Here is a 15,324-nt window from a genome sequence, read left to right on the forward strand (position 1 = left end):
CAGGTGGCAAAAAAACATTGGTGATGCAATCTGATTAAAGAAATCTCAATTTTGAGATGAAACAGCTACCAGTAGGAGCAAAGACAACTTTTTTAAGAAGCAACATTGTTGGAACTAAAAGTCCAGTCTCCCAGTTTGTCTGCGTTCCCAACTGCTTTTACCACAAAAATCTCAATAACTACAACAGTGACAACCATTCCAATAATATATTCCTCCTATTTGAAAGCCTACCACTGCCTCACTCCAATGTGACTTAGATTATCCACTCACCAGTAAGTTTTCCCAATCCTGTAGCACAAAAGTGCTTTTGTCAGCACTGAATGGCTTGTGTGATGATACTGAGAAAATGTTGACCTGCGATTACATGCACACCTCCAGCCGTTACACACACATTCATAGTGTCACTGCGACAGATTGCTTTCTTGCAAACAACTCACCTAATGCCACTTTTCAGCTCTTGTTCTGTTGCCATGGCAGCAATTAACCGTTCAGAGGTATTCATGTGCAGAAGCTCTGCTAAAGAACTAATTGTTCTCACTCAGAGTACACAAAGCTACAGACGGTGCACTTTGACCCCCGCTTACAGCCTCAGTAACCCACTATTCGAGAGCAGAGTTAAGACTATATGGAATTCTAAAAATCAATGAAGCTTAAATGTGTTTAACATTGTAGAGTTACAGTGCAGACACTATTAACCTATTTTATTACTTTTAATGGTTAAAAATACATCTTTATAAATTATTAATAAACATAAACAAACCCGATTGACCAAGTTCCCAAGCTGGTTGGCCGAAAGTTGCAAAAAAATCCCCAAAAGAGAACATGATTTTACTGGGGGGTTTTTTCTATTTGAATTTTAGATTTTACATAACATATCTGAATCCTCTAAAGAATGTAAAATCAAACTCCTTCTAGAAATCTCTTGCCTATGTACCCTCTCTAAATAAAAAAGAAGCATGCCATAACTTTAAAGTCCAAATAACTGACACATTGCAAGGCAATAACTGGTGGTACATAAGAAAAAATAACTCTAAAAATGCTCAAATTTATAAACCGCACTGTGGTCTTAGTGGATGTATCTTCAGTGATATATCAGTACAGCAAATTAGTTCTCTGTTCTGCTTTCCCTCTTTTTGAGCTTTGCCTGCAGGTCAGTTCAATTTACCCTTATTTACTTGATAAGCACCACCTTGATGAGTCATTAAGTCACCACTCTAGAAAGTCAAATTAAGGGTGAATTCATTAATAGTGTCAACATGTTTTAACACATGGTCAATACATGTGCCTAACATGCAAAAAAATCCCGGTTCAGGACCAGAAGGAGACTGAAATCCCTGGAAGGGCTGCGGTAGGAAGGTCATCCGGTGTATAAGCTTGTGCCAAATCAAATATGCACATCCATCTGCTGTTGCAACCCCTTGTGAAGAAGGGAGAAGCCAAAATAAGCTCAGTTTATCAATAACTGCACCACATCAGGAAGCGATACAATATCCCCTCACCCAAACAATTTGGTGACTTAAGGTTATCAAAGTAATTTTATTCAACTTATCAACTCAATCTGCCTCATCCCATGCTATGGATATGCTAAGACCAGAAAACTACATTTTTACTATCATAAGCCTGTGCCCTTGCACCAGTCAGTCAATGCAACAATGGCTCTGTCTCACACATTTCCTGCTTCAGGTGTTGACTGACTCTTTGGTGCCATTTTTGCCATTAGGAATTCTTCCACAGACCTTTTTTGTCCTAAAATGTGTTGAAATGTCTCCATCCGTGTAATGTCTCTGGTAAGATTATTCTTAAATACTGTTTTTTTGTATCCGTCCACACGTTTTATTTACATATTTGATAGATCTGATTTGGGAAATATTGTGACAAGCATGCTCTGCATAGCTTCTCAAATCATAAAGAGGGTTTTGTGTGAGATGTGTTTATAAAGGGATCCAATTGAAACCAGCAGAATGCTATGCATTACACAATCTATGTGGTCTGTCTGAGGTTACACTGCCCTTAACCACTGATCTTATGTCAGATTACTAAGGCACAGACACTACAGTAAATCATGAGCATGACAGACAAATACCTGACCCTGTTGGAGCAATTATGGGCAATGGCTCCCTACCTAAAACAACTATTTTGGAAAGTAGGGAAAACAAAGCGCTAGGATTGCTTTCATCTGTGTCTCCCGCTATGGCTTCTTATCCCTGCCAATGGAACACTAATACGCCAAAAAAGAATGTAGCCCCCCCGACCAGTACAAGAGATACAGGCAAAAGAAGTGCATGCAAGCTCAAATGCTCATAAGCGAGTGCGTACACGTACACAAACATAGTTTAATTGATGAACGTACCCCTCAATGTGTTTCATTAGGCAAACAAAAAGGCTTTCAGTGGTCCAATCATAAAAGAACACAGCCAAGCTATGAACATTGCTAATTAAAATGTGCTCAAAGAACGCCTTGTATTCCACTCACCATCCCCATCCAAACCCAAGTCTGTGTGCATGTCTCTCTAACATGGTCGGGGCTGCTTTTATTTCACTTGGACTGAAGTCTCACTAATAAAATACTGATATTTCTTCAAGCTAACAAGCTTTCCCTTTGGTTATATTGTCTGAGTGTAATGCTCAACCATTGGTAGCTGCGATGGTCAATAAATAAGAAGCAATAACACAGAAACTTTTTGAATATTGCCTGATACAATTTGGATAGCTTTTCGTTGTCATCATAAAACTGTCTAAATAAATGCGTCAGAATTATACAAGGGAGTCAAAACAGCGATATGTAGTTTGGAAGCATAATTCTTCGAGCACCCACATGTTCCAAAGGAGAGAGGAGGCCTTTAGGAGTCAGTTCACTGCCTTGACAAATAAATCCTAATGATCTAATCACAACGCTACGTGCCAAAGGAAGGGACTCTGTTATCGTCCTACGTGCATCTTCTCATATGTTGCCCATCCACCCACTGCGATAAACAGAGATATTTCCATCTTGGCTTTTTTCCCTCCATTCCTTCATTTGCACATCTCTGAGTCACAGTCATCGTTTCATCTTCTTCTTCTTCTTTTTTTCAAACGTCTCTCTTTTATTACTTTGCTCTCTCGCTCCTGTTTTCCGCAGAGTCGGCACATACAGAACTCGTCAGGGAGACAAAAATGAGGGAGGAATCCAGCGCTGCTTTTCACTTCGGTTGGCTCCCTGTGGTGTTGGGTTTGATACCATTCCCTCTGTGTCCCCCCTCTCTGTTTGATGTGTGGCATAAGGCTGACTCAACACAGCCAGATATACAGATGATGGATTTGCAGTAGAATTAATGTTGAGTTGAGCTGACAAGCACATGGAAGCCAGCAAATTATTAGAGTCTGTAGTTGGAATACCATGCCACTGAGAAAGGACGGGCAAAGCAAACAGTACCACAGACAGTTTTCACTTTCCACCCGCACTCGGTTAGGTGGGATGAGATAATTGTGAATATAATTTGGGGGAAACTGATCTGGGCTAAATGGCTATCACGTTGGGTAGACATGGTAACACTCAGCCGAACCTCATAATACCCCAGATGTCTGTGCCAGTTACAGGTGTCCCGAATCCAACGTGAGCCAAGGCACTGACCCAGTCAGTCATTAGTGAGACACAATCAAGGAAATACATACAGTACCATAATAATATTTACATGTCTCGGCAGCTGGTTTCATCTGATTTATAACCTGTAAGCCTCATTACTGACGCCACCCTCATCAGTTTACATGACCCACTAATAATGCTGCACAGAATCTTACAATTATCCTCTTAATCTTCATATAAAACTCCACATAATAGTCCAGCTGGCCTCCTGTGAGACACAGAAAAGCTGATAAAACTTTGTGGAGCCTGTATCTTAACCCCCTGTGCTGTTACATTCAGTACTGGAGCACTGCTGCGGGTCTGCAGAGCCTCATGTCTGACTAGTTGACTAATTAAGTGAGGGTTTGGAAAAGCGTGAATATACAGAGTGTCTATGTATTTCAGACTTGGTGTCTTTACAAATTACAGTAAATTGAAGATTTCTAGGCCTAGCCTGCTGGAGATGGACACCCCGCTAGTATCATGTTTAAGGCCTAACACTGACACACAAGCTCACGGCATCCCACTTTTCCCTATCCACCCACAATTGAGCATGGCGTCGAGATTCCAATCAGGGTTGAGCCAGCAGACTGAGAGGATTATTTATGCTGGAAGGGATAAGGAAACCTCGAAGAGGGAGAGACATGTGTTTGTGTGTTTATAGCAATTCTATACTTGTGAGAACCAAAGATTAAATATTTAGGCAAAATTTACCAAAGTTACTTTTTCCTCCAGTCTCCACTTACAAAATAAATTTATTTAGTTGAATATCTGGTAAATAGTTAACACACTGTAGCAAGAGCTAGATATAGAAGCTGGGAAAATATGCATATTAACATCTACAACTAGACAAACCTTGAACATCACGCACGTAGAACGCATGGTGTGAAGGACTATTTTTTGTTTCTAGAAGATGCATTTAGATCTGATGGCTAAACACTTTTATTTGACTGCAAATCGCTTTTAATTAAGAGGTCTGTAGAAAACTGTGAAAGTGAAAGCAGTGGACTGTTGATTACATTTTTTTAATGTTTGTGAGATGTGCAACATACTAGGACCAGTTTTGTTCTGATGCAAAGATTTGTAGCTATAGGAAGATGTGAAATGAGTATTTTGTATGTGAAACAGTTTTTTTCACTGAAATCTGTGAATTATTGTGATGAATAATCGTTATCACATTGATCATTTTGGCTGTATTCATGCAGTCGGGGTGGAAAATTTTAGTACAGCTACTTTATTCTGCAACACAGATTGAAATCTCATATTTAAGCTTTCTTTACATTTCTTTAAGGGATTTCAAGAATAGTTCTCCAGGGTTCTTGAAGAACATTCAAAGCTCTTCTTTGGATGCTGGCTGCCTTTTGTTCTGTTTTCTGTTAAGATAATCCCACACTGCTTCGATAATGTTGAGCTCCGGTCTTTGGGGAGACTAATCCATGACTGATAGAGACCATTTAGATGTTATTGCATGGTGCAAAATGAAGATTGCCACAGCCACTGGCTGAAATAAGCTCTATACCATAACAAAGCCTCCACTGTGTTTACAAATGGTTTTAGACACACTCTGTCGTACCGCTCTACTGACCTCATCCATACATAACAATGACAATGATGATGATTTGAATCAAGAAATTCAAATGTGGATTCATCTCTCCACCTGTTGCCACCAATTTTCAGTCCAGTTCTTGTCTAACCTGGTATCCCTCAGCCTTTTCTTCCTGCCTCACTTCCATAAGAAAGGCTTTTGTACAGCCACTATTCAGTCTCATCAGAGACCATTTCTGATGAGGCTTCAGCAAACAGTAGACGGGTCCCCTCGGGCCATTTGGATCTCTCAGATCCTGTATCAGGTCTTTATTGGATATGTTTGTCTGTTTTTTTTTTAAGGACACTGCACACCATACAAAGATATGCCAAGTTTTCAGCTAACAGCTCTTTGGGAATCACCTTGTAGGTGCTAAAATACAAATTTGTCCCTCTCGACCTGTGTTATGTGTGGTATTTTTCAAATATTGATCTAAAGAAATGGGAAGAAATTATGTGTTTTTGTGACAGTCAGCAACAAAGCACCCAACGACACAATTTAAAACGGGCTCTTTGTCTGTTATATGTAGACACAACAGTGATTCATACCATGACCTGATTGTTCTTTAATGCTTGAATGATTCATAGGTCAGCATTAAGTGGCTTAACAAAAAAACAGCTTTCCGGTGAAAATGGTCAGGCACAAAGACCATATCATGGTCCCCATGTTAATCCTCGTGTTTAGATTCTTAGGGTTATTTAAGGTTTTTATTTTGATTTATATTCCTTCCTGAGCATCATAAGCATTTACTCCTTGTCATGTTGATCTACTTAATGTTTAACATTCGTGGAGATATTATTCCCCTCTGGGTTTCCCCTTTCTGTTGTTGTTCCTGCTACACTTCGGTAATCCTTCGCTTCCTGTGTTTTGGCTTTAGTTTTACTCCCCTTCTGTCTCATTGTCTTACCTTTTTGTGATTATTCTCACATGTCTCATTTCTCACAGCTGATTCCACTCATCATTTAGCCTTCCACGTATAAACTGTCCTGTCTCCCCTTGTCTTTTGTCGATTTGTCTGTAATCTTACCCCGTGTGTTTCCCCTCTGTGATCTCATGCGGATGCTGTTGCCTTGCTTTTGGACTTGCTGTGGAGTTCTGCTATTTAGTTTACTGGACCTTGCTACAGCCTAAATAAACGACTTGCCTTTTGTTGTTGGAGCTCTGCCTCTCTGGGTCCTCGAACGACATAAATCATGACAGAAAATGAGTGACAATGAGTGAAAAAGCAGCCAATGTCCAAAGAAAAACTCTGACAGAGCTTCAGGAAGCCTGGAGAACTGTTGCTCAAGGCCACTTAAAAATATACTTAAAAGTCTGCTTTCTTGAATGCAAAATGTAAAAACATGGAGGGTGGGGTAGTTCAAGACATTTGCACAGTACTCTACACGTAGATCACAAACTAGAGTGCCATTTTAAGAAACTGTCACAATTTGAGGATAATTATGCAAGTCCTGCAGTCTTTTGCATACCCATGCACTCATGGGAACTCAAATTACTGTCATTGAGGAGGTTTTTAATGTCTTCTAAATACTTAACTGGTCTAAAAACATTACTTCTTGTCAGCAGCTAAATTATGAGGGATTCCTGAAAACAGGGGCTTTCATCATGGTCACCATGGTTTCCATTCTGGGAAGAGGTGAGATGGAGAATGGATTTCATCCTACTTTCCTTCAGTCATAGGTCAACAAAGGGAAATTCTTCCATAATAGGAAAACAGAAACGTAAGAAATGCAGTTCGGTTTGGTTTCTTAATTAATCCAGAAGTCGCCTGTTGAGAGGAAAAAAAAACTTGATGGTCTTTGAGTGACCTTGTATTTGTGATCAGAGTTAAAACGCTGCATTGGCCTATTTGTAGAAAAGAAGAAGAAGAAGAAGAAAAAGCTTAATCCTGAAATGATGGTTGCAGTTGTAAGCCAGCAAACTATGAGAATCCAAAGTGTTGAGATGTTTTTGGGAAAGCTGATCAAATTTTGATGTGTGGTTTCAATACTGGTTGGAGAGGTTTGGTAAAGGCCTTGTTGTGCAACATGACAGAAAGAAATTTTCCCTAAGAACTCCCTTAGCTGGTGTGGTTGCAGGGATGGAGTGTTTTTATGTGAGTTCGTGCTTTTGTATTGAAAGTTAGAATGGAAAAGGCTCTGCTCCGTAGAACAGCAATGTTCAAGTACTCTAAATCATGCTCTCCCTTAACGACTCTCCCTTCGCATTATCTTTCTCTTTCTTTACTTTGCACACTCACCTACATGCAAATACACAATTACAGCCTCGATGCTTTACCAACAACAATGGCTGTCTCTCCCCGCTCCATTCCTTGGCCTGGCAGCCTGTTGTTGGGAAGTTCTCAAACAACCCAACCTCACTGCAGCCAAACCACATCAAATACAACACGCAAACACGCAGTAGTGTAAATTCTGCTAACAGCGTGCCCTTTTCATGTAATGAAACAACACTGGATAAATACTGTAGGTACAAACACGCAGGCAAAACATGTGCGCGCACATATTCGCACTGGATCAACTGTACAAATAGTCCCGAGCTCAGACAGTCAGCCAGCAGCAGTCTCCTCCAGCCCGCTGAGTTAGCTCCCACTCTTACCACCATTACCACTATTGTAAATAATCCTCAGTATGTATTTACTTGGGGATTTCAGAAACCTGAAAAAAAGAAAAAAGAATGAGGCGAAAAGAAAAAAAACCCTGGAAAAATGAAGGAATGTGTTTCACGTCGGTCAGTCAGCGGGAACCCTCATGCCTTATTGTGTTTCTGCTAGAATTTGCTTTGGATTGCTTTGGGAGATGAGATTGAGTCGTGCGGTGGATATTCACTCCATATCTGTGGACTCTGAGTTTGCTCGTTATGTTTTTTGCTTTTCTTTTTTCCAACTAATACTAAAAGGGGGAATGGAAAGACGTGACGGCCGAGGTCTTTACAGCATGTAGGGCACACTGCGGTGGATCGTGAGATCATTGAAATCATGACCTGTTAAGTGTTTCACTCTGAAGTGTGTATATATATATATATACATATATATATATATATGTATATATATATATATATATATATATGTACATATATATATATACATATATATATATATACATATATATATATATATATATATATATATATATATATATATGTATGTATATATATATATACACATATATATATATATATATATATATATATATATATATACATATACATATATATATATATATATATATATATATATATATATATATATATATATGTACATATACACACACACACACATACATATATATATATATATATATATATATATATATGTATTTTTTTTTTCTTCTCATCATAAGTTATTCCTACATCACCTACATATGAGAACAATTGCATGACGTGCTCCCATGAAGAATTAATCTAATCAAATTCTCTCTAAATTCTTCTCACCATGAAGGGACAGAAGTGTCTCCCAGCCTCTATGATGCCACAACTCAGATCCCTTATTATTCCACCCTGCCGTCTGTGTACAGTACGGGGAGCATAGACAAGCTACATAAAACCAAATTTTTGAAAACTATTTATAGTACAAGCTTTCACAAAGCTTATTGGACAATAAGAAGCCTACAAACAACAACATAGTGCAAAATCAGATACCAAATAAGGTGCACAAGTCTAACACCACAAGATGAAATATTTGTTTTGCTTTCCATGCAGTAGCAGATCTAGGGGTCTGTCAAAAGCTCTGTTTTCAGGGACCTAAAATGCCAATTATATGAAAACAAAACACCAAAACTCATACCTGCGTATGTCCAGATAAGACCTAAACCAATTAATATGGTTGGCAATTTCAATGCCAAAAACTAAAAAGGCAAATAACCAAAGCAATAACAGCTAATTGGCCATTAAATATACTTTTACCACTTTTATTTTTTTCTGCTTTGGGCAGAAACCTCCATGCCTCAGAGTTTGTGGAAAGCAGATATAAAAATTAATGTAATGTGAGACATTTTGGTACATCTGGTATTAAGCTTTGCAGAAGGGATCTCAATCACTTGTAAATGATGCAGCGATTACCAGCTAAAGCACATAAAAAGAAGTTTTGAGTGATGCAACATCAATAAGCTTCCCTTCACAAGCACAGCAGATCGAAAGAACATTAGCAAAAGATCTACATGAGATGACTGGTCATGTGGTCCTTTATGGTGTTTAATTAACTATAGAAAAAGAGGTTTTAAGATATTTCAAGCCTGACTGTAGCTTAATGGTAGCGCCTTTGTACACTAATGTTCACATTCACAATGGGAAGCAGAAAAGAAAAGGCAGAAAACAAAGGAAATGATCGTTAATACGGAGGAGGAAAACATAATGCAGGTTTAACATTAAAGAGCACATACTCAGCAACACAGACAATGTCTGTCACATACTTACATTTTTTTTGAGACAGAATGAACGTCTGTTATCGTTTGTGCCTCAGGTTAATGATCAGATTTAGCACAGAAACATGTATTTCATGATGTTGATGTCTGTGCCCATGATGTTCCCCGTGTACTCTGCTCTATCATCACTTCCGCTTATTCGCTTGTTTGTCACAAATCAGTGTGCGGTAGAGTAGAAATCAAGCAGCTCTCTTTCCCTTAGCCTAGGCCAGACTTCTGTCACTTGACATCCAGCGATGGCCATGCTGATGCGTCTCTTGAATACAGCTGCTTGTCTCCTGGCAACAGATGCCTCCAACTCTGGCACACTGAGTGCTCACAGCGCCGGCACAACCGGCATGTAACAAACACCAGATATGACAAACAGTATGCATAAAATCTATAATGAATTAAATCAGCGGTCCCCAACCCCTGGGCCTCGGACTGGTACCAGTCCGTGAGTCGTTTGGTACCGGGCCGCGAGAGTTGAGGCTCAGGTGTGAAATGTATGATTTTCAGGGTTTTTATCGGTTTTCAGCGTTATTTTGTTATCGTTTTTATCGTTTTTATCGTTAACTCGGTTTTCCTGGGTCTTTTCACTTGCGTTATGAATAAATCTTCTTTTTTTTCGGTACCGGTACTAGTTTTATTTTGTTGTATTTATCCGTGACACCTTAAAGGCCGGTCCGTGAAAATATTGTCGAGCTTAAACCGGTCCGTGGCGCAAAAAAGGTCGGGGACCGCTGAATTAAATCACACCTCAAAATCTACTGAAGTGGAAAATATGATACAAAAGTATCATTTATGGAAAAAATAGCCTAAAAAATGTAAAAGATATATTTGAGTAGACTTCTTTATCAAATACTGACTGATATTTATGTGTTTCATATGTAACTTCAGAAGTGCATAAACACATGTGTTTCTATGTGAAGGTATATGCACTGGCAAATGCAAAGATACATAGTAGTGATTGCATTCGATGCATGCTAATATGTGCAGAACCTGTGGCTGATAACGCTCCCTGTGTTTACTTACTGAAAATGGGTGACGTGAAGCTCTACAGTTTATGTAGTCTGATGTTCTCCTTCTTGTAAATTACATTTATTTAGCAATTTTTTTGTCCCTCTCTAAATTCTGGAAAATCCAAAGAGTACAACACTGAAAAACTGGAGTGACTGAGAATTAATATTGTTGTGGAATGGATTACTGGTCACGCACAGACATGAAGGGATTTACTGGCACCTTAATGAATCTGATGAAACTGTCTAGTAACGCTGATTACCTTAAACGAGTAAAAACTCAGCTGTCTAATGTTGTTCTTACCACACTTGGGAATTAAGACAGAGTCAGTTATGTAACACATTGTACCAAGTTCTATTTTTACGGCAGCATACGGCAGAATGTGCGTTCGTGGTTAGACGTGTCCAAACCAGTAGTGCTGATTTCAAGAACTAAATCTAGGAAGTGAAATCTGTAACACAAGGATGCGAGGGAATGGTGTGCAGACAGGTAAAGGTGAAGTAAATGAAGGGACTTACTTCTTATTCTGATTCTCCTTTCGGTCAGCTGAGCCCAGACTCTGGAAATAATTAAAGAAAAAGAGAGATCAGAAATGCTTTCAAGGATTTCCCGTCTTTAAGGATTCAAAGAGAAGTCTCCTGTACATACTGTGAAACAATGGGATGGTTCAGAGGTTCTAAACCTAATAAACTTCATGAAGACTGATTTGTTACATTAGTGGAGGTTTGTCTGCACTGGAGGCATAAAGGGTTACATCAAAAAGGCTCTGTACACAGTTGGCAACCACCTGCTCAACAGCGGAGACTTTCTGGTAATAGCAGTAATAATACAGTAGAAATTAATAATTAATTAATTAATATTATTAGTTAAAAAAAGCATGAAAATCAACCAAAGCATCAGTTGGTTAGTTATTCCCAATCAAGTCACACGTTGAGCTATCTTTTCTGTTCTCTTAACTGAGTTTCGATTATTAGACTTGAAGTGATCCAACTACCTTCTAGGCAACACCAATCAAATGATCATCAACATCCAGTAAGTGCCAATTACGTCAGTAACGACCTGGCCTCCAATGAAAAACAATAAGCTCTCTGGATAAAATTACAAACACTTATCCCATGGATTTGCTTTATTTGCACGCATTCATCAAACCGTGGCGTCTTCATGCAAGGTGGCGCGTGCGGTCGTTTTAAAGGAAGCGAGGGAGAATAAACGTAGAGGGAGCGAGTTTAAAAGCCATTTTCCCGATGATGAAGTCAACCGAGTTTAGAAACTCGAACGGCAAAACGAATACACCCCGCCGGCTTGCCTCAACGGGGGATGTTTGAATGCATCCCTCTGGCAAAGCCACACACAATGACACAAAACACATCTATAGCGGACGTCTATAAACCCTGCTGTCTGCATCCTTCTGAGGTGTATTGCGCTCAAAGGAGATGCATGCTGAGACAGCGCATACACAGAAATACCGGCACACAAACACAAACAACTGGCCTTAAGCTGTAGACAATTTTGGAGTGAAATTTTGTTGCTATTTTGCATATTTACCTTTGGGAAAGATACTAATCTTGACTCTTAAATGTTAAAAGCGCTGTGGAGAAAAAAGTGGGGAATCTGAACGCCCTGAGGGAGCCGACCAAACAAATACTGTCAGTCAACACACTTAAACCCACTGCATTTCAATTTGACCCATCTATTCTCTGTGGTATAATCACAGGGGACTACAAGGAAATGTTTCTGTCTTCTGGGAATTAAAAAAAAACCCTCCGATGCTCAATGGATTACAAGACCATGAGCTTTAAAATTGCTCTAATATCCAAGATCCACTTAAAGCTAATGCTAGCAGGTTAATACACTACAATATTAAACATAACAATGGGTACAAGGCTCACTCTAACATTTTCAAGAATACCAAAAGACTGTAAGTGTGTAAGTTCACCTATAGGAAGAACATTTTACTGTGCATCTTGAGACACTTGTCAGTTGTTTATGTTTTGCTTTTAAAGAGCCAGACTTTCTTGCAATTTTTTAAGGTGGTCTTGAGCAACAGTTCTCCAGGCTTTTTGAAGTTTTACCAAAGATTTACTTTGAAATTTGGCTGTTTTTTCACTCATTTTCAGTCTGGTCTTTGTACCTGACCATTTTCTCAGGACTTATTGTTTGTTAATCCACTTAACACTGACTTATGAATCACCTGGGCATAAAAAAGCACCAAATCAAATGGACAAATAAGTGTTGCGTCTACACATTTGACACATCTTTAGTCGAATCTACATAAACTCAGTAACAGTCTGACATCTACAGCAGATAAACAGTATCTGAAAGTCATGTTATTATTAAATAGGGAATAAAATGCACACAGAAACCTAAGACATCTGGCCCTTCAGTTGAGCCATCTACTATTAGTCAAAGCCTCATTAGAAATAGTAAAGATGGCTGTTAAGAAGACATTCTTAAGGACAGGATAGAGGGAGAAAAGGCTCACATGTTCCAAACAAAAATTCCTCTGAAAATCAGGTCTTATGAAGTGATGAATCCAAATCATATTTTTGGTTTGAATCAGCAATCCACCCTGCAATACAATCTGGAGTGTCTGATTGGCAGCGGCTTCATTTTTCAGCATTACAGTGGTTTCAGACACACTCCTAATGCAACACAAACACCATCAGTCATGGATTAGCCTCCCCAGAGCCCGGACGGACCTCCACATTATTGAAGCAGTGTGAGATCATCTTCACACAGAACAGAACAAAAGGCAGAAACATCCAAAGAAGAGCCTTCAAGAAGCCTGGAGAACTATTCCTGAAGACTACTTAAAGACATTAAAAGAAAGCTAGGAGCTTTCAGAGGCTGTGCCGAAAAATAATGGTCATTTTACATTTTATCTGAACTGTCTTAAATGCAAACAACACAAACAATCAGTTTGCTTTTTGAAGCTCAAAAAGATGCAAACGTTTGAAAAAAGCATCCCCTTCCTTTTAATCTCAACCTGAACATCACAGAAGTGTTTTTCTCTTTCTTTTTTGGAGTGTGTGTGTGTGTGTGTGTGTGTGTGTGTGTGTGTGTGTGTGTGTGTGTGTGTGTGTGTGTGTGTGTGTGTGAGTGAGTGTGTGTGTGAGTGAGTGTGTGAGTGTGTGCTTTCATGTGAGCAGTGTGAGCTGACATTTTGACCAGCCAGTGACTTTTCTACTCTGGCGCTCAGAGTGTGTGGATATGAGTGTGTGTGCTTTTATGTGCTCACTGCTATGACATTTTGACCAGCCTCTCTGTGCATACATGTTTGCATACAAGTTTCATCCTGATGGAGGGGACAGGATACACCACACAGAGTGATTAACCTTTCACCTGCCAGCTCGCCCACAGTGCCTTCAGGTAGTACCACTCTCCCAAGAGGGATGAGGGCAGGTGGGTGTGCATCATTTGAAAGACAGCTCTGCAGGGGGTGAAGGAGGGCTATTTTAGAACCTTAGAACATTAATGACTCGCAGCTAAATTGTCTGCACACGAATATCACTACAACATTACACAATATTAGTATTTTGCACTTATATTCCTATTTTTAACATTAGATTGCCTCTTTTAAATCTTCAAATCAATTTTCAAGCACACCGAAAGTAAGAGTAGAAGGATCATCCCTCGTATTTGAGCCATTACAGCATCTGTCCCTATTACACTTTTATTGTTTTATCTTGGCTGCTCATTAGTTTTACTTTCAGTACCTGAAATCTAGCATAAGAAAAAAAACCGAACAAATAAAATCAGTCAAACAATCAGTCGCTCAGTCTGCACCTGCTCACCTCTTTCTCCCTGTAGCCACAGAAAGCATCACCAGCAGTCAGCTGAGGTAAAATACAGGATGAGTTATAATCACCACTCCTTTACCAAACCTTCAGCCTACATCAACATGAGCAGCGTGCATCGCACCTGACAACTGCTGACTATTTCTGGAATGTATGGAAAAAATTCATCTGGCTTTTCCTGTCAGCTGTGCATAAAGGTGCTGTAATTACTGATATGAAAGAGACCACACGGAGCGGTCAGGAGTCTGATAGCAATAAATACAAAACAAGCAACCAGTTAAAAAAAAAAAATCAATATCTCAGCAGCGTGTTTGAATAGGAAGGTGTGTGAGCACATACCTTTACAGTACCCAGCACCCCCTGGTTTCTGCTGGTAAATCACATTCACACCATATTCTAAATGTTTTAAAAGCACAGACATGTTTATCTCTAAATATTTCCTCATTAGCAAAACAAAAAAAAGAGTGAAACATGAACTACACATAAAGTAAAAATGCACAGGCAGCTGGCAAACTATATTTGCAAAATCTGTATGCACTATTTGCAAACACACACAGAGACACTGACATACCTGCTGAGTCCAACCCAGTAAACCCAGTCGGAGAACGCTATTCCCACTCTCTCCCTGTGTTGCTTTTCACTTCTTCTACAAAACCCGAGGTTCTCACTGCGCCGACTCCGATTGCTGTTCACCTGTTCAACTTCAACTCTTTAGCTCTGTTTCTCCCCCTCGGTGTTCAACTCTCTCTGTTTTCCTGTCTTGCTGTCTGAAGCTTTTGGTCACACGTAAGGTTTGCGAAGCTTGCTCCAGTGGTGGCTGCTACCACCACTGACTTGTTGTACTTTAATTGTAGTTGCTAGGCGATAAGCTTCTCCAATTCGGCACACAGTGTGAAGGGGAGGACAGAAGGGAGGGGGGGGGGG

At 39.5% G+C, this 15,324-nt stretch overlaps 1 protein-coding gene across 2 annotated transcripts in view; it reads right to left on the minus strand.

Moving 5' to 3' along the window:
• Nucleotides 1-15,324, minus strand: part of ankfn1b (ankyrin repeat and fibronectin type III domain containing 1b) — a 160,426-nt gene that overhangs the window by 46,458 nt on the left and 98,644 nt on the right. For both annotated transcript variants that reach the window (XM_085416213.1, XM_085416214.1), the window contains one exon: nucleotides 11,122-11,162. In XM_085416213.1, coding sequence (XP_085272339.1) covers nucleotides 11,122-11,162 — 41 coding nt within the window. The remainder of the gene's footprint in view (nucleotides 1-11,121; nucleotides 11,163-15,324) is intronic.

Source organism: Rhamphochromis longiceps, linkage group LG8, assembly GCF_057381845.1.
Source record: "Rhamphochromis longiceps isolate RC_006_pf linkage group LG8, R_longiceps_female_GT1.1, whole genome shotgun sequence".
Taxonomy (NCBI): Eukaryota; Metazoa; Chordata; class Actinopteri; order Cichliformes; family Cichlidae; genus Rhamphochromis; species Rhamphochromis longiceps.